At 32.1% G+C, this 20687-nt stretch overlaps 1 protein-coding gene across 1 annotated transcript in view; it reads right to left on the reverse strand.

The window, feature by feature from the left end:
* The window catches only part of LOC113511179 (transcription factor AP-2-epsilon), a 60598-nt gene that overhangs the window by 3246 nt on the left and 36665 nt on the right, over window positions 1–20687 (reverse strand). The window contains 6 exon segments of the mRNA XM_052903208.1: window positions 290–457; window positions 1528–1670; window positions 2104–2222; window positions 13920–14109; window positions 18024–18078; window positions 19473–19586. Coding sequence (XP_052759168.1) covers window positions 290–457; window positions 1528–1670; window positions 2104–2222; window positions 13920–14109; window positions 18024–18078; window positions 19473–19586 — 789 coding nt within the window.

A 20687-nucleotide genomic window follows, 5' to 3' on the forward strand; every position in this document is an offset into this window, starting at 1 on the left:
AATGCACCTGCCAAGTGTGGTAATTACTGGCAAAAACCCCCAAGGGGGAGGCTTATGTTCAGCAGGGGGCGGTTAATGGTGGATACGGTTACGGTTAACGGTAAAAGGTGGATAATAACAATAGTACGGTGCTGGTTATGTTTATAGACGATGGTTACCGTTTTCTATAAGGTGGGTCATCCAGATCACAATTACGTTTCAATTCAATTTCGTTTCTTTGCAGTTTTTGTTTTATCTTTATTAGGTGGCATTTTAAGTATTAGAAAAAAAGTAAATTAGTAATACATACTTGTATAGCCGTGAGTGCGGCCACGATGGCCGGGCCGCCGAATCCGTGCGATATGAGGGAGAAATGCGTTAGATGTCGCTGTATTGCTGGCTCCAGGAGGTGCGGCGGCCGGGTGTTGCACAACGGAGACCGGTCCTGGTTTAGGAGGTCCATCAGCTCCTTTGTCACCTGGTGGGGGTAACTGGGATTATTTGGGGGATTCATAATATGTAGCGGCAATTTCTTATATATCTATAAACCTTGTTTACAGGTAATGGTTTTGGTAAGTCCATTAGCTTCTTTGTCACCTGGGTAATTGCGATTATTGAGGGATTCAAAATACATGTTGGCAATTTTTAACAAACGAAGGGTAATATGTTGTTATGCAAATTTTAATTAGGTCCGTCAAATCTTTTAGCATCTGACAGAAATAATTGGGATGGTAATTTCTGATAGAAGGGAAATAACACCTTGTTAGGTCAGGTTATTATTTTTTATAAGGGAATTTATATTATCTTAGCTAGGCCTAATGTACGTTGCTTACGGGATACATCGCATATAAGTGGATATTAGGACATTTCCAATAGTTTTACCTATATTTTCCGGTATGATTATGTTTTGTATATTTTAATTAGGTTATGTTTTAGGCGGTCCATTAGTTCCCCATCCTCTTAATAGTGGTAATTGGGATTATTTAGGGATTAAGAATATATAATAATATATAGGGGATTAATATGTACGTCGATTTTAATATGTACCATCTAAAACATTTGACACATTCACGCCGGCGCGCTAGACTGTCTCATTGGACGGTGCGTACCACCGGCGGTACGCACTAGATTGTCTTATCTGGCGACGCGTACCACCGGTGGCCCGCACTAGACTGTCTTTTCTGGCGGCGCGTACCACCGGTGGTACGTATTCGATTGTACTATTAGCATCAATTAGAGCGCCGCCTCGTAGCAAAAAACATTAAAGTTGGCCCCGGAGTGAATGTGTTAAATGACATTTAATATAATGATTTTATACGACTGTAACAATTGTACATTAAAAATTAGTTAAAACTAAAAAAAAGAAATTAAAAATTAAAACTGCACAATGATGACTTAATTTTTTTTATTTATTTGGCCTTGTCCCTAAGGCATCAACCAAAACAGTACCTTATAAACATGGCTGTAACGGCTAAAAGAGAAAACGAGCAATAAAATAAATAGACAATAAGTAGAACAGGAATAAGGTTAGAACAGTTTTTAATGTACCTGTTTGGTGGCCTGCAGCAGGTCCCTACGACGGCGGGCGTCGTGTTCCGCGTACTGCCGCGCGAGGTATTCGGCCAGCGCACGCGCCGGGAATTCAGTCTCGCACACGTAGCCGAAATCACGCGCTAGGTGCACCGCCTCCGCTGTACGTTTACATTATAAACGTTTAATAAAATAAAAAATATATCTACATAAAAGAATAAGTAAATTAAGATAAATTCATTTATTTATTCTTAATTAATTAATTAAGAATAAATAAATTAAGAACATTTTTTAATCTTTTTCTTCAAATGAAGAGATAGGATCGCTTGAATCTACCTGGCGTCTCTGAGTAAGTTTTGAACGGTGCCTTCTTGATGATGGAAAATAAATGATCATTGAAGATTCGCTGTTAACTGCAAAGTACCAACGTCGAACTTGATGCAATACGAGTAGGTACTTTACTGAACTTTACTTTTTACTAACTGCTCTCAGACGTCGGCGTTTTTCTTGGGTTTCGGTGCCATGTTTCTAATTATGAAGAAAGAGAGAGATCTTAACTTCTATATTTAAAATCTTGTGGATAGATTCTAGTACCTTCTACAAGTGATGTGAGGAGGGTAACGTTGGCAGCTTTCCGCCGTCCTGCCGGCAAGTTGAGGCCGATCTTTTCCAGTTTTTCACGGAGCAGTCGACCGCCATTTTTGCTCTTAGCTCTGTAACAATGTTAAAAAAATAAAGCTAGATACCATTACTTTAAGCAATATTTAAATGAAATTTAAAATTTTTATTTAATTTAAAAAGAAACATATGTTAAGCTGTCCATTAGTTTAGGAGTAACGGTGTCACAAATAAACAAACAGACACGTCAAACTTATGACATCGCTCTTTTTGCGTCAGGGGTTAAAAGAAAAATATCGATAGGAAGTACCTAGCTATCATATAGGTCCTTCAAAAAACTTACATGAACAATTTCAAATCGCTGTTTAGACACTTTTCAATTATGCACTTCTTCAATTATGCACTTTGGATTATTAGTTTAAAATATAGGTACATTATGAACAATATTTAGCAGCAAGTACATTTTCTAAAATCATACCATTGTACATTTTATAATCGATCTTCACGCTAAGTCATCACGCCCATTTTTACTGTCGGTTAAATTCGTTGAATACTTAGAAAGCATTTGGATTTTTTACTTGTGCCTATCATATTTACTACCACATCAATCGGTCACATTAATTACTTTCATATGACTTGTAGAAGTCAATGGAGCACAGTATGGGATCTGAATACATACAACGCTTAACCTACAAACTCATTTTGTTCATTATTCACTGCGCCATCATGACTAATAACTGAGATATTCTATGATAGATATTTATTATAATATCTTTACGAATATATTGCTCTAAAATAATCGCGCATGCCTACAGTTAATACGCCCCGCCGTACTTTTTCATATTTATATTGATCGTTGACCGAGTCGTTGAACTTAAAAAAAAAAAACAATAAATTAAAAAGTATACACGTCAATCGACCGACGTGATGGTTGCGTGCGGGTGATGTCGTTAGTACTGCTACTGACCGATAGATCGAGCTACCGATAACCTATCGATTACCGTCAAAATCGTAATTCGTGATTGACGCGTAGAAAGTTGCCCGAAACAAGTTATAAGTGGATCGGAGAGAAACATTACAATTCGGTTTATCTCTTCGTAATAGAGTTGTATTTAAATTGTCAGGGACAATATTCGGCTGCATAGATTAAAATTGTGAGCGTGTGTTTGCCGGTTGCAGTTATGCTACTACGAAGGAGCTACCAGTATTAACCGTCAGAGAATAAACGCTCGTTAACCGAATCGTTTTCAATAAATTTATTCGACGATTTCTGAATAATGTGCACGAAAGAATGCCGTCCAGTTACTGTTGTGACGCGTGATTGATTTGAAAAAGCATTGAGTCTTTCATTTTTCAATACTATATAATTATTGATAGACAGAATTGGAGTCATAGACAAGAATGTGGTTGTTCAATTAGTAAAATATTAAACGTTTAATCGTATAGTGTCAAATATTTTTATTTTCAATTATGAATTTGCCCGTTTTGATGTTTTATCGAGGCTATAGGTCAGTTAGCGTGAATAAAATTTAATTAATCGCTTTGTGTTTTGAAAAATAATTCTAATATATACGGTACGGGGCCGTGGTAAAATAATTTTATGCTTTATAAATCTAACTCATTCGTTAGAACATACTGGAATGGAGGACAAATATATAAAGACTTATGTTCTATAATAAAAGTGCAAGTCTGGATTACAATTTAACTTTTTATACAATGGAACTGTCAACGTGTTTACGACGAACTTCATGATGTAATTGTTGAGATCACTGTTCTTTCTTCCAGTAGTTGTGGGTTCAAGTCTTCCATAATAATTTGCAGTTATGGTTTCTATAATAAATGAATAACAGTTATCAAAACACTAAACAAATGCGAAAATTTCTTTTTAAAAATTGGGGACGATAAAGAAAACTAAGAAGTATATGTGTATTAATAAGAAGCAATTTAGAAAACAAGAATCTTGAAGGAAGCCAAAAGGGAACAATGAAAAGGTGATAGTATTGAATTTGGTAGATAATATATATATAAAAAAAAAAAAAAAAACTATAGACAATATAACTGACCTGTACCCCATAAACGTGTTTCATGACATTTACTTAATCATGCAAAACATATTTGGAAAAATTTGATACTTAGATACCTATATTTTGGATTAACATATTGTAAACTATTTTTATTTTAATTCATTCGAGAAAAGACATAGTACCTACTTGCTGAACATAGGCCTCCTCGTAAGGAAGATTTTGCCAGTAGTTGGCAAACTTGGCAACCGTAGTTAGGCTTTGGTGATGTTTTAAGATGGACACTACTGCCCATTCTTCGACTATTAAGTCCCCTTAGTTACCTCTTACGACATTCACGGAAAAAAACGATGGCCCATACTACGCCGGGACCACACGGCAATTTGACTATAGACTTAGATTATTTGTGCATGTAATATTAATTTAATTATGTTATTGTCTTTAACATTTGTTAAAATACATAATGAAATAAATTTTGTTACATATATTAGAAAATTATAGCTGTATTGCATTCGATCTGTATATTGGTTATTCCAACTAGCTGTGGTATGAGTTTGCTGACATGTAGTTTTTTTATCTGATTCGATTAGCAGTTGTATGTACAATGTACAGTATCTAATTATCTATCGATATTACTTTGCAATGGTTACCGCTATCTTTGACCAGCCTTTGCGTGATTCATCATAGTGATACATTCGTACATGACTAAATCAAAACTAATTTAAATCGTGATCAAATCAGTACGGAACCAATCTTTATATATATATATATATATATATATATATATATATATATATATATATATATATATATATATATATATATATATATATAAGTATAAGGTTCTTCTCAACTGAAACTGCATTCCGAACTGAAGCTGGTAGTTTCATAAAAAATAATTCAAAAACTTATTATTAAGATAATAAGTTCACTTGAATATAAATTATTTATTATTATATAATATTTACATACCTACATAATACATACATACCTTTATAATTTTTACAAATTTTATTTTTTAAATTCAAATCTGTTTAGTCGTTTTTGAAGTCGTCGTGAATGAATAACTAACATCTAGTAGGATATATAAGAATTTATTAAATTTAAATGAATGTAGTCGCATTTTGTCATTTCAATTTATAAACCGTAGATAAGGAGGGGTAGGTATTCATTAAAAAGTTGGAGATAAATTTTAAATAAATCATCGAACTCGGCGCGACCCCATTCGGTGATGAGCCTAATTTTCTCTTAACAGCGTCTTTGTCTCCCCGCGGTATGCGAACAAATTCCTTCCGCGGAATTAGTACGTAGCATATTTCTTTGTAGTTACAAACAACAATGTATAAAAATAACTTGAGATCAATCAAGAAATAGCAAAATTGTGAATGGTGCTAACTAGTAGCTATGTTTTCGTGAACGGATTAAGATTAATAAAATTTCAAAATAATTTATTTATTACAATAACTAGAAATAACCTTCGTATATAATTTTCTATATTTGTTATTTTATTATGTCGGTTGAAAAAAAAACAGATTTGTTACAAGAAATTTAATAGATACACGCCTCTATATCTTGTGGTTACTCTATTTTTTGTGGTAACCTCAGACGCAGTGTCTAGTGAAAATAGGTAACTGTTTAGACAACACGTTATTATTATTAATATATCAACCATTAACTGTTTCTGCCTCCCCTATAGCGGGGGGGGGGGTGCCAATAGTTATCACAGTTGATAAGCGGGTTGGCAATCGCAGTTAGATAATAAATTCACACAACAAATAAATTCCCTTAGTCGCCTCTTACGACATCCACGGGATAGGATGGGATGGTCCATTCTATATCAGAACCAGACGGCAGACACCAAGTTAATTTTACTAAATTTCTTACATTTATTGTTATCTTGATAGGTGTTGTATAATTTATTTTTAATATGTATGTAATTTGTATCTGCAACACCACAAAATTAATAATAGATTTTTCATTTGCGAGTACACTAACAACCTTCTGGATATATCTAGTAATAAATACAATTATAATAAGACAGCAAACCGTTCTAGCGTAAGTAACATTTTCACACGTTCGTTTAGACAAGTACAAAAGATTTTGAGAATCATCCGCACAACTAACGAGCTAAACAATGAATTCCGAATCAATGGAAAACTAAATGGAATGAATCGACAGATTGGACGGTACTAATGGGCATCCAATGAGTATCGAGTACTCGTATCGATGCCTGACACTCCGATTAAAGAGATTATCAATCGAGTACACACCTTGATTCGAATACGATAATTATGACGAAAAGATTCCGTTTTCCGATAGTTGTATTCTTATTAGTTAGAGCTTAAAGGTCAATTTAAAAGGTTATTAATTGTAAGTAGATTTGAGCATACTTTCGGCTCTTTAGGCGTCGTATCAAATTGACATATAAATTTAATCGGTGCATACATATTTGGCATCCGTAAACAAATTATAGAGTTCCGTAATAAATTTGATGAAACCGTGGGATAGGCCAATTGTAGCCAATTTGAACTAACTATCACCTAATATATAGTGTGAAATGGAAACCAGTTCAGCTTATATCTTTATATACTTTCTTACTATATAAAATCATTAGCAGGCATAAGAAATATTTTCTTAGATGGCTGTCAATAATATCGCAGTGAATTTAATACACATATGAACAAAATAGCAGTTGTACATGTAATACAGAGTAAAATTGAAATCATTGACGTTTATTTTATTTATTATTTATTAACATTTTATTATTTATTTTATTGCAGCTTAGAATGGTCAACAAGCTGACGGCCCAACAAATGGAAAGTGGTAACCGTCGCCTATAGACATGAGCAGTACCAGTTAAGCCTCTGTACTCTGTAATTTCATTGCGATATCCCACCCTTTAAACCGAAACACAGCCATACAAGCACAACTGCTTCACGAAAGAAACACGAATGGGATAGAGTTATTCAAGCAGATGACTTTTGCACAAAGCCTCCTTCTGGCAAACACATCCTTTATCCTTTCTAAGGAGTGATCTACTAGTAAACTTTACATTATTAAAAAATCTTACTAGAAATACGACAAATGTTTTTGAAATCATATTGTACGTAAATGTATTACATTTCACATCGATTTATTTTTGTGGAACAAAATAAAAAAAAGTAAGAATGCCAGAACGACGTCATGTCCAATTACTGTATCAATTACGACCTGAAGAAGAAAATAACATTATAATGTTGTAAATCCATTAATAATCCAATCCGATTGATTGATTCAAAATGGCGGATGTATATTCAACAAGTTTTTGAATTTCGAAAGAGTAGTTTCAATTCTGTTATGACAGAGTCTTTTGTCAGTGACGAGTAGGTATGTTTAGAAATTTTTACGAATGATTTATTTCGTATAAGTAGATGTGATTTTGATATGGCAGTATCAATTTATTTGCTTTTGTTTGTTACTGCACATTCTTAATTTTAAATATTTGACCTTAGTCTTTATTCGTAAGATACAATCATTGTTAAAAAATTGATTAAGAAAAATTAATAAGTATTAATTTTACTTAGCCTCCTTGGTGAAAGTTGTTCAACTTTATTAATATACTATCAAATATGCTACATTATTGTTTTTTAAACGAAACCATACCATTACCGACATCGTGATGACATCCCTAATTGTAACGTACAATGAACAGTAATTATGACAAACTGAGTACCTATTCGCCATGTGGTCCCGGTATAGATTAGGCCACCCCTTCCTTTCTCGTGGGTGTCGTAAGAGGCGACTAAGGAAACTTAATGATTTGAAGATTAGCATTTCTTTTTAAATATGCCAAAAACTAACTGCGGTTGCCAACTCTAACAGGGTAGGTCTATGTTCAACAGTGGACAGTTAACGGCTGATATGATGAGTGCCTATATGATGAGCTACGATTGTGGTAAACTGTAATTCCTAGTTCATGTAGTGACCAACTACGTATGTTCATTACCAAATGTTTTTATGGCGTTCAGTTTGGAATCCATAAGATTACATAGTTTTATATAGGATATCACTATTCTTTACGACGATAATTTACCTAATTAGTTTCTTTTACCTATCATCAGAAAGCCATTGTATGATAATTTTTGCTATACAGCGTTATAAATATTAATATTTACTGCCAATTTATGTCTTTAATTGACATGAGTATGTATTATAGCTCAATAAATTTATGAGAAATTAAATTACGGTAATAAAGGTCAATTTAATGAATAATCATACCTTCGTATGTACTGCAACATAAAGAAAATGAAACATTCTATCTGACATGAAAATTGCTAGTTTTATAATCTTTTTAGTGGCTATCTAGTGACTGCTTCAAAGTTTACGTATGTCACTTAAATTTAATATTTATTCGCTAATTGTCATGTAAGACAGTGAGCGATTAAAAATGTGAATTAATCGATGTAACACAAGTTACGACCAGCTGCTCTTTTCCCGCCATTATTAACCTAGTACGTAACGGTGTTGCCATGTTGTATTTTTTTTCTTAAGCCACAAGCTCGATAGCCAGTATCAGTGGTTAAATTTTGTGATTTGCTTTTAAAGTGCTATCAGCATCAGCTAATTTACATTCGACTAATGTACAAATAGATATGTGATAAATCTTTTGTCACGGTTTCGGATTTAAATAATTCAACTCAGTTCTTAAATATGGAACCATCAATTACTGTTAATATTTAGAATAGTCACAAAAGTCTTTTTTAATGATTTTTTAAACATGTAGGTAACTGTTCTATCGAAAACAGACGTCTGCATTTACATGTCAAAATTCAAAGTGACTGAGTTAGAGTTATATCTAATATAAATTATCTCTGTATAGTAACGGAGTAAGAATCGGATGTGCATATATTCTATTTTATCTTCATTACAAGGATCGAAATTTATAAGTAATATTTTATAGGTAGACATACCAAGTCGGACTTGACATACTGAGTAAAAGTAGCCCGATATCCTTTTATGAGGAGAGATGAACGTAACGGACCAATGGGTGTTATAATTCACCATTACAGAGTAGTTGCAATCTCTAGTTTCAGTAACCATTGTAAATCGACACTTATTCTGTGTATACTTTTGGTGTCAATATTTTCTATATCGCCTTCTTTATAGGTAGTGTCTATAATCATACCACTTTACGTGCACTACCAAGTAGCAGACATTAATTTGAAAAATATGAGCTGGGATTTAATCTTGAGCTCAAGCAAGGTGTTCCATCTATTACCGCTTTTTAGTATAACTGTAACATCGTAATTATTATAACCGGACAGTCAGCACTCGTATCAAATTGAGTTTAATTGAGCAAACTGACATGGAGCGGAGAGAATTTTTAAACAACCCTCATTGAATATTCAGATAGAAAATAATATCCTTATAATGACCGGTACTAGTTAATTCGCATAGCTTTTTAAAAATTCGAAAGGCTACACGAACTAAGTCGTTTTCATTTAAGCTGTTTGTCGTCTACTCTTGAACGTGATCTACGCTTTATATTATAAAAAACTTTAAAAACATTTCTTCTGACTCGAGTCATTTTTATTTACTGATTTCATCTTAATAACGTGGCGGCTGATTATTATTATGATTATATGAATTTATAATTTGAGTACGCATGGGGGGTATCATATGTCCATGGTACTGCTTATGTCTATAGGCGACGGTGACCACTTTCCATCAGGTAGGTCGACAGCTTATTTGCCATTCTAAGTTGCATAAAAAATCCTACCCACCTTAACCTGGTGATACTTATAGACGTAGAATAACGTACTACTAATATTACACGTAATAAAAATTAAAACTGTTAGCAAATCGAGCAATTTTCGATTATATCAAACTGTTTGCGAGATACGATCCAAATCCAAATTATAAAAAAATAACGTTAGTGTGCCATAATCTCCATACTACCCGATGTGGGTTAACAAATATTGCGTTAGTTATTTTGAGTACTTATTATAGTAATTTACGCGGATATAATCCTAATTTACAAGTATTTTATTATCTGTGGTTAGAGCGGTTTATTAAAAAAATAATTACTTTTTTAAAGTCAACAGTGTGGCAAAGAAAATTGAATTGGTAAGTAATGTCAAACGTTATGACAACGTTAACTTACAACAGCTGCCCACACGACTACTGAAATGGTAAAATAAATATTACAATTTAAAGACTATATGCTAACAAGAAAATATAGGCAATAAGATCAATTATTCATCTGCCATTAGCAGCTGCTCATAATATGTTATTAGATTTATACTTAGGAATATAATTGAATGTCTCATAGTGTGTATTACACACACACTACATATTGGTTGTTCTTAAAATATTGTTTATGCGGCAAATTATATAAAGTAATAAAAAAAAAATGTTGAATCCATAAAGTAATCACTACTTTAAAAACCGATATTGCCTATACACTGACGAAACTAAAAAATGAATCTATGCAACCATTTACAAGTATAAATGCAATAAATTTAATTAATATTTACAGTGTTATAAAACTATATATATTATGCTTCTGTTAAAAATATCGATATGCATAGGAGATACCATAAAAGAGCTATTATTTTGAAATTTAATAAAGTGGTTGTATAGATTTTATACAAATGGTTTTATGTTCGAAGTGATGCATACCTGTTTAATTAGGCATTAAATTAACATCGTCACCTAGACCATTAAAATAATAATAATAATAAAAAATACCACTTATTTATCATAAATTGATATCTCATAATGTGTATTACACATACACTGTACTCGCGTATTACCTACACATGGGTTGTTTTTTGCAATGCTATTTATTCGACAAATAATCATCATATCAACCTTTGACTGTTCATTGCTGAACATAAACGCCCTTGGGGCGTTTGTCAGTAGTTGCCACGCTTGGCAGGTGGTTTAGCAACCGCAGTCAGGCTTTAGAGATGTTTTAAGAGGGACGTTGCTGTTCATCCCTCGTCTTCCTTTTGTCGGCTTTTACGATACTCACGGGAAAGGAAAGAGTAGCCTATTCTATGCCGGGACTACAAGGCTAGACAATCGACAAATAATAATAGAAAATAATTGCATTTTTGAAACCATAAATCACTACTTTATTTATGAGCTGCCACTGTCCATACATTGACGAAACTGGAAAATAAATCTATGCAACCATTTAGAAGTATAAACTCAATAAAATAAATTAATATTTATGGTGTTATAAAACTGTTTATAAAATGCTTCTGTTTGAATTATCGATATGGATAGATACAATACAAGAGCCAGCTATGTTATACTGTAATATTTAAAAATTTAATAAAGTGGTTGTGTAGATTTAATACAAACGGTTTTATGTTCGAAGTAACGCAGACCTATTTACTTGAATTAGGTATTATATTAACATCGCCACTTAGACCTTTACAAAAATAAAAACAAAAAAATAGCATTAAACTAAATTTTATTAAAATTTATTCATTAATTTTTGCACAGAAATTATCTAGTTACAGTTAGAGAAAAACTTTAATATTATGAATAATGAACATAAACTATTATAAACATAAAAAAAAATAGTTAAACTGTCTAACCGTTAATTTTTATTACTTAATATAGATAGACTATGTCTATTCGCGACCTTATACGCGTGGCTGTTGAAATATAATGTAATTATTTTATATCAAGAATTTCTAGACATTTTTTTCCTAACGTTATCATCCAATTAACTTCAAGACTTTTACTACACGACTTCATACAATTGAGATAACTCATGATTCGTACATTGACTTCGATAGAATGTATAACAAATTGATATAAATAAAAATTGTTCAATTAAGCAACGTAAAGATAATTTATTTACGTTAATTGACAAGTGAACGATATTATAATTGTTTTCTTTGAATCGACAAAAAATGTGGCGTAAAGTGGATACATAGGTAGGTACAAATGTGTTTATTGAACTTTAATACACCTAGACAGTGTAAAAAGCGAACTTAACACTACATTATCTAATAGTCAATCGTGGACAGGAATAATAGAAAATGTAATTGATGATGCAACGTTATGAACAAACAAATAGAGAAAATAGGGTATTTACATATGTATATACATATGTAATTTAACTACAGAATATATAACACAGTATGTATGTACTTACATGTGCTCTTACTAAATACGCACTAAACACGTATTGTATGAGATATTATCTTTACATATTTTAAAATAAAGTCGCTTCCCGCCGTCTGTTCGCTTAGATCTTTTAAACTACGCAATGGATTTTAATACAGTTTTTATCAATAGATAGAATTATTCTAGAGGAAGGTTTAATTGTATAGTTTTGTGTTAATTTTTTTAAATAATATGATGATAATTGTTTAAGATGTCACAAGAAATCAAGTCGATTGAGAGTTTATATTGAAAATGCTGAAAAATAATAAAATAATTTATATAAATTTTTTCGTCTTTATTAGAACTACAAAAAGTTAGCGTTGGCATTCTATATTATACAGATAGCTTTCTATAATCAATTTAATGTTTAAAAAAATTATATAAATTATATGGAGTTTAAAAAGCTATTTAAACAGATATATTAGTAAAATTATTAATCTTTACATATTGACACAACATTGTTTCTACATTGCTCCCATGCGAAGCCGGGCAGGTCGTTAGTAGTTTACTAAATTGTATAAAAAAAAAACTTTAGATGAACGGATAAACCACAACCAACCGCCGAGATATGGTGAAGTTTTTAAAGAGATAAATTAAATAAAAAAAATAATAATATGAAAATAATAATAAGACAGGGTTCTGTTTCAAATAAGAAAATTGGGCATATAAATAATATTAAATATTATTTTGGTTATATGAGAATGCTGACTATAAAAAAGCTTTGTCTAGTAATATATAGTCTAGTCTAAACATACCTACAAAGATTTTTTGATATATAATATATTAAATTTGCATGCCTAGAATTTTAAGACAATTAAGCAGATACAAAAAGTTCTGTGTCACATGACCTTTATTATTTCAAATGTCTGTTTAAAGAACATAAATATTTCATTTCATTTCAAGAATAATTTTCGCTCAAAAGTAACCATTCCACGTAAATTAAATTGTGTGTTTACTTTTAAAGAACCCTAAAACGCTACAAGCACTAACCGAAAGTCAAACATGTCTTTAGTATCAACCACAAACATGACTACGGTGTTGCCAGCGCAAAAACTTAATGAATATACACGGCAAATAAAACGGGAGTTAATTCAAAATGGACGGTACACGCTGGGGTCTAAATCTAAATTAAATTATTGCTTAATGTTACATTAAATTATTTCAAGTATAAAAAATAATGAATGCAAATAGCTATCTACCGGAAAGATGTTACATGCGTTGAACCATCAAATTAATTTCATTAAGAAATTTTACTCATATTTAATAATAGTAGTGCTCTGCGGCTTTGCTTGTGTCAATTAGAATCGAAATTCAGTACATAGAAAGATCTATCTATATATTAAATTTCATTGAAATCTTATCAGCCTTCTAAATATAAATATCTTTACAAACGTTCACAGTTGTTTATTGAGGAATTAGTAGGATCTATGCAAGTTTAGTTAAATAGTTCTTGAATAATTACGTGAAGTTAATTTTGGAACATTTCATTTTACAAAATCACCTCTTATTTGTTTTTGAAAAGTCATAAACTATCTTGTTTTATTTAATTTAAAAGTTTCTAATTATTTTCTTTTGTTTTTTTTTAAAGTAATTTCTGACACTTACCTTCTTAGGACGCCGCCTAGCAGGGACGCGTTGAGGCACTCAGGCGGCGATAACCGTCTCTGCACCTCAGCCACTGTGACCTTGTACTTGCTGGTGGAAGATAGTAGCGATAACCGCCCAGGAACCGAGCAGAATACGTCGTTTGGAGCACAGGAACCAGTTCCGCCTAGGCCATCTCGACCTTTCATTGCTGTAGTAAAAATATGGAATTAATATAGGAAGGTACCAGAGGGAGTGTTGCCTGTTTGGGTTATCTGACGCACTCATGTTTCTGATCCGATGTGGCAGTGAGATTACAGGGTATTGATGCATAATACTGTAATCCGGAGTGGGGGGAGGGGGGGAAGTAATTACTAGTAACGCGGACTACCAGTCTCATTGCTAGCAATACCTACCTACCTACCCTGTCAGGTTTGGCTCCACGTGATCCCCCTGGACACCCATAGTGCTAAATTCCGGGTGTATTCGTCACGATGGACTAATTGATTTGCCTTTTCATTTTCATCTATCAACCATCACTGGTGCCCCACAAGCGTATAGCGCATAACCTATAGCGCAGGCGGGGCTACCATTCCATTTTCACATATAACTAAAAAATACCGTAGTCCTCAGGTATGACAAAAAACAAAGATTCCATGTCTATGGTATTTATATCTTTAGACAAAAATTATATACTTTCTTATATGCAACTTAGAAAGACATTGAATAATAGAAGACTAGTGCATTTTATCTGTTTCTACAAAAATATAAAAAGACTATTCGATAAAAACAAAAACTTTTTATAAAAAAAATAGCTGATCTATTTAGAGGTGATAAATTGATCTGAATTATAAAACAGAAATATTATTAGATAAAATTCATTAAAAAAAATATTTGAGAACAATTCTGTTTTTAAAATATTTTTTGCACAAAGTTTGTAAAAAAAAAAAATAACTACATGATACATGTATAATAAATATGTATGTAGTGTACCTACTAAAAATATTGGTGATTACAAAATTCCCGGCTCCGAATACCAACAATGGCACTCTTAACAATCACTGCCACGCCCCAAACATGCTCTCAGCGTGATCACCATTCTCATTGTAATATTTCTCTATGGTAACCCTAATACAATAAACATTAGTGTGTCATTAGCTTTGCACCATACTGGCTATTTAACACCCTGCCTTTTGAAATTATAAAAAAAAAATCTCTCGGGTATTTATTAGCGGCCAATTATATAAAACTCAACGTTCGTTTTTTGACTTATGACGTATTTTTTTAAATTAAAATTATTTTCTATGAGTTGTTTCTGCAATTTCGTTGGCTTCAATTTCATTCATAAATTATTTTATAAAATGCATATATTTTACAAATTTAATGTAGCTTTTAAGCTTTCAAGAGCAAGCAACGCTTGTCAAGCGTGGTAATTAGGAGACACCCCTCGCCCCAAGTGGGAGGTCTATGCTCAGTAATGGACAATTACTGTCTGTCTGGCTGTATCATCATCATCATCATCATCAATGTTACAAAAATGTAAAGTGAGCACCTTATCATGTTAATTTTGATGTTACTGTACATTAACAACATTCAAATTGCATTCGGATCCCGACGATTCATTACCAAATACGAAACGCTATTCAAATATAGATTGATTGATCGATACTTTTATTTCATCCATACCGATTCATTCGGCCGTTGAATGAGATGGATTTTTTACAATCTACTTAGAAAAATCGATACACCTATCCGATAAGTACGGCATGAGGCCTAATTACAGTTTTATCGGTGCTGGGTCATCGGTGGAAGAATAAAAATCTTTGATAAGTTAATAATATATATTTATTTTATCAGTTCGATTCGAATGTGCTTCGTGCGATTTAAGATATAGTAAAACAGGTAATGGGTACCATCTGAAGATATGTTCCATGTTCAACATGGGCGGAGTATTTGAGGAATAAAATTATTTGCTATTTTATGTAGGTTTTTTTATTATGTTTGAGTTAGATGTCTTAAATAAATAAAAAATTGTGTGTTTTAATGTGTGTTAACGTTTAAACGATTGAATGGACTGGACTTAAAATTTGTATAAAGATAAATTTACATGCTGAATTACCTAATATGTAGAATACTTTTATCCTAAATTAGGGCAAAGTCTAGTTAGTACGTTTGCACTTTTTATTAAATATCATCCACGTGGTCGAATACAAGTAGGGAGACCAACATGAGAGAATTTTAATCTTTACAAAAATAGAATAGGACCCACATGGGACAGCTTCAAATATTGGAATTTGGAAGGGATTGTTAATAATGTGGACTAGCAGCCTCATTGCTAACAATAAACTCTGTCAGATCAACCTCCTCGCAGTCCCCTCTGGAAAGTATCGTGTTTAATTCCAGGTGAATTCATCACTATGGGCTAAGTGACCTAACTTCTCATCCTCATCTATCATCTCTCACTGGTGCCTCACCAGTTTATACCGACAGTGCAGACGGGGTAACCATTCTATTATCATCCATTAAAAATAAAAAAAAAAAACATCAAACTTTACAATTTAGTGTGGGACCAACACGGAACATTTTTTAATTAAAAAACAACGTCAAAGTAAACTTAGAATTGGCGAAAACATTGCTTACCAAATAACCTATAATGTACACGAATAAAAAAATAACCGAATAGAAAAACTTTTCCACTTTGAGAAAATAAAAAAAAAAACAGCGCTATCATAAGATCACGAGTAGATCTATATTAAAATTTTCCGCAGTGTCGGCGATTAACATCGTTTAATTATTTATAATGTGGCAGTCCTGTACAATTTCAACACTGATTAATTGACTCATTCATCTGATGTAAATAAAAAAGAACAAGTGCGTGTTGGGTACGCATTAACATAAGGTTCTGTAGTTATGTTCTCAGAGATAATTATAACGAGGAACGTGTATAATTTTAAAATACAAGCAATAAAACTAAATATATATTATAACAATATAAATTCAACATCATGACGAGGTTATAATAATAATTCATGATGTTGAATTTATATCGTTAATTCTGTTTAACTATTACAAACGAGATGTGTGGGGTTGGTGACAGACTAAAAAATTAATATGTTAACTTTTTTCCCTAGGAAGAGACGACTAAGGAAAATATGTAAAATAAAAAGATAGAAGAAAATTCAAAAGAAAATACTCTTCTTTTAATAGATAGTTTGTTATAGTACTATACGGTTACGGATTTATCATGAAAGTACGCTTTAGTTTGCTACTAGAACAATTTTAAACAACCATTCGGTAATATTGAAAATTATTTACACAATTGTTTTTAAAAATTGACAGATAATTCCGATGTTGCCATATTTGGGTATGATTTTGCTCTTTAAAGTAAATAATTACTTTCAAGAGTTAGTCAAACGACTACGGTACTCTAAACAGAAATTAAATTTAGACACTGATCTAAAATATATTTTTGCAAGAGCCACCTCTGTCATTGGGACATATAATATACTGTTTTGTATGGTTAGTTATTGCTTAATACAACATAAAAAAAATAGAAAGTTGATTTGGGTGTGTTATTTTATCAAATACATTTGCTACCTCATAAAATGCAATTAAATATTTTAGTGTCTTTTAAGCACTTAATCTTTTTATTATTCTCTATTAATTTGATTAATTAGTCGACTGGTATAAAGTATTTTAATTAATTAAATCAAATGCTTTATACCAGTTGTGCAACAATAATAATACACGGAATCTTATTAATATAATAAAATTATAACTAGATGATGTCCATATATGGAAGACATTAAAGAAAAAATAATATGAGGGATCTTACCCATGGATGCCAAAACAATAATATTTAGGAATTTTATTTGTTTGTTTGTAGGGTTCTTCCGGCATCATGTAAAAATTATTACACTAAATTGAATTAATTGAATTAAATTTATGCCGTTTTGTTCCTGAAGGTCTTAATTAAAATCTCTTATATATTTTATCCTAATACAGCATTAAGTGGTCTATAACATAGGTTTTATATTTTTGAAGTACACGCATATAATATAACGGACAAGAAGTTAGTAATTAAAAAGGTATAAGAAGATTAAAATATAATAAATAGATACTTACTTTTTAATAATGGAAGATCTGTCATGAAGCCACTAGTGTCGTCCATGCCTGTATTCTAGAAAAAAAAAAACAGAATAATATAGTCATAGATAGATTAATACTCCTACCTATCTACAGATATTATATTTGTAGTTCAACATGGCGGGTTTGTCATATATTCAATAAAAAAAAAATGTTATGGTATTTTTTTTTTTTATTGAATATTTATAATATTTGAATACTAAGCAAGTAATCACATAAATGTAGTGTTATATTATGAAATAAAAAAAAATGTAGAACAAAGATGTTACATAGAATTTATAGAAAAGGGCAAGAATTCCTACATTGTGATGCTTCGACGGGGTTTTTAATTTACTTAGCTTATTAAATTCCTATTGGATTGGCGGACATATTTCTTGAGGATATTGACCGTCGCCCGAAACTCGCGAGGGGCTATTGAAAGCAAAGTAATTGGCATTTTTGTAGTCAATATTTTTGATACACAAGCAGGCTCAGTACGAGAATTGTTTGGAAGTAGTTTAAGTTGAGCAACAAAAAATGTGGTCTCCCACATAGTATTGTTTTCTTGTCGGACTGTTTGTTTTACATTTTTTTTTTCTGTTTGTACCTATAGCATTTTTTATGCAATTTAAAAAAGCAAATAAGTTGAAGGATGAATAGCTAAAAACAACTCTACGGACGCCACAGAATACACTGTAAAGCCCATGGTATTCTTTATGTGTTTTTATTTCTAAGGACTAAGCTGATGGAATGAACGTATTACTTAATGATATGTGATAAAAAAATTATTTAATATATAAGGTGTGCACAAAAGTATGACTGGAAGAGATTGCATTAAAGATTAAACCGTCTCTTGTACTAATTGCTGTTAATCCTTTCTTTTTACGTATGCATTTTTTTTATCGGTATTAATACTATATTGTCAATAAATATTATATCTATCCTAATAGATATAATAAAGCGAGAGAGAGAGAGAGAGAGAGAGAGAGAGAGAGAGAGAAGAGTTTGTTTGTTTGTTTTGTTTTCAATCGATACAACATCGTAACCTTCAAGAAAAGAGCATATTCCTTTTTAAAAAGCCGGTAGCAAGTCTGCAATGCCTCAAGTATTGCAGGTGCTCGTAGTTACTTACAATCAGGTGAGCCGTATACTCATTTGCGTTCTGTGTTATAAAAAAAAAACACGCTAATCTCTAGAAGTACCTTTTTACTTAAAAAAACATTTTTTCATTTGATAGCTCTTTTCTTAATTAAGTTATACGCATCTATCTATCTATCTATTATAGTTTAACCGTGGTCATATCTACATCAGATATATAGGCGAAGTCGTAAGGTACAGCTAGTATAATAACAAATTCATAATGTGATAAGACCCTTCACTTCCATTATATTCATATGTAGTATAAATATTTAAATAGTGTATCTATGATCAGAGGCTTGGTCCACTCACCGGCGTTTCTTCAGCCGAGTGCAGTGCATGGTGTAATGCCAACTCATGCTGCTCTCTGGCACCATAGTCCGCTCGTCTCTCACCACCGCCATAGCTAAATCCGCCATGGGAGAGCTAAAAAAAAAGAAACACAAAATTAACAAACCGGTCAAGTGCACTTTTAACTCTAAGTAATTGTGAGTCTAACTTAGATTTTGCCCGTAAAATCGATAGCAGTAGTAGGTAACTTCCGAAGTAGGGGAGAAAGGGATTGTTAGTAATGGAGTTTGACAGCCCCATTGCTAGCACTAGGTCGACCTCCACGTGGTTCTCCTTGGAAACCATCGTGAACAATTATTGTTGAATTCGTCACGATGGGCTAACTGACCTATTTCATCCTCACCTATCATCCTTCACTGGTGCCCCGCCGGTGTATACCGATGGCGCGGGTGGGGTTACCATTCCATTATCATCCATAAAAAAAAAACTTCCGAAGTATGGCTTTGTGAATTTGGAAGAAAGGATAAAGTCACATCATCAAAGTTTCATTGTTTTATTTTGGTTGGGAACAATAATAATTCTTTTCAGATAGTGTTAAGATTCCTTACGCCGTCATAAAATACAGATTAGCTAAATTTTGTATAAAATTTGGAACGCAATCAGATTTTGAAGTTCAGGTATATGTAACGTTCATCTGTGGTGGTGTCGTTGCATGAAGTGCTATTTAAATAGATTATCATATTCTATTAAGTGATTAATCTTAATGAAATCATATCTTTATTTCCAAAAATCATATTACTTATGTTTGCTTTTTATTAGTAAAAATGTAGATTATATTTTTCGAAGAAGCTTCATCATTAAATATGTTGGGTACTGCAAAGTCTATGAGAAGTATAAAAATAAATCTGAGCTATTTTATATTTTCATAAATCGCGGTTCAATAACAAAATGACATCTAGTTTCCCCCCAAAAATCGGCCGCCATTGTGCGAAATAGCCGTTCACATGAACCGGAACATTACTAACGGCTAATCTGCTAGAGTGGTGTCGACGTATTGTTGGCTAAAAATATTATGACCTGAGGACGATATACTAAAAAAGAAAATATTGTTCGAAAATTCGAAATAAGAACATGGTAGCCGTTGGAAATTTCTAAAAGCAAGATATTTTTAAATTGTATCTATAGATTCAATTATTTCATATTATTACTAGATAGTTAGGAGTATCATATATTTTA

Source organism: Galleria mellonella, unplaced genomic scaffold (assembly GCF_026898425.1).
Source record: "Galleria mellonella isolate WM207_F2 unplaced genomic scaffold, CSIRO_AGI_GalMel_v1 utg133, whole genome shotgun sequence".
Classification (NCBI taxonomy): domain Eukaryota; kingdom Metazoa; phylum Arthropoda; class Insecta; order Lepidoptera; family Pyralidae; genus Galleria; species Galleria mellonella.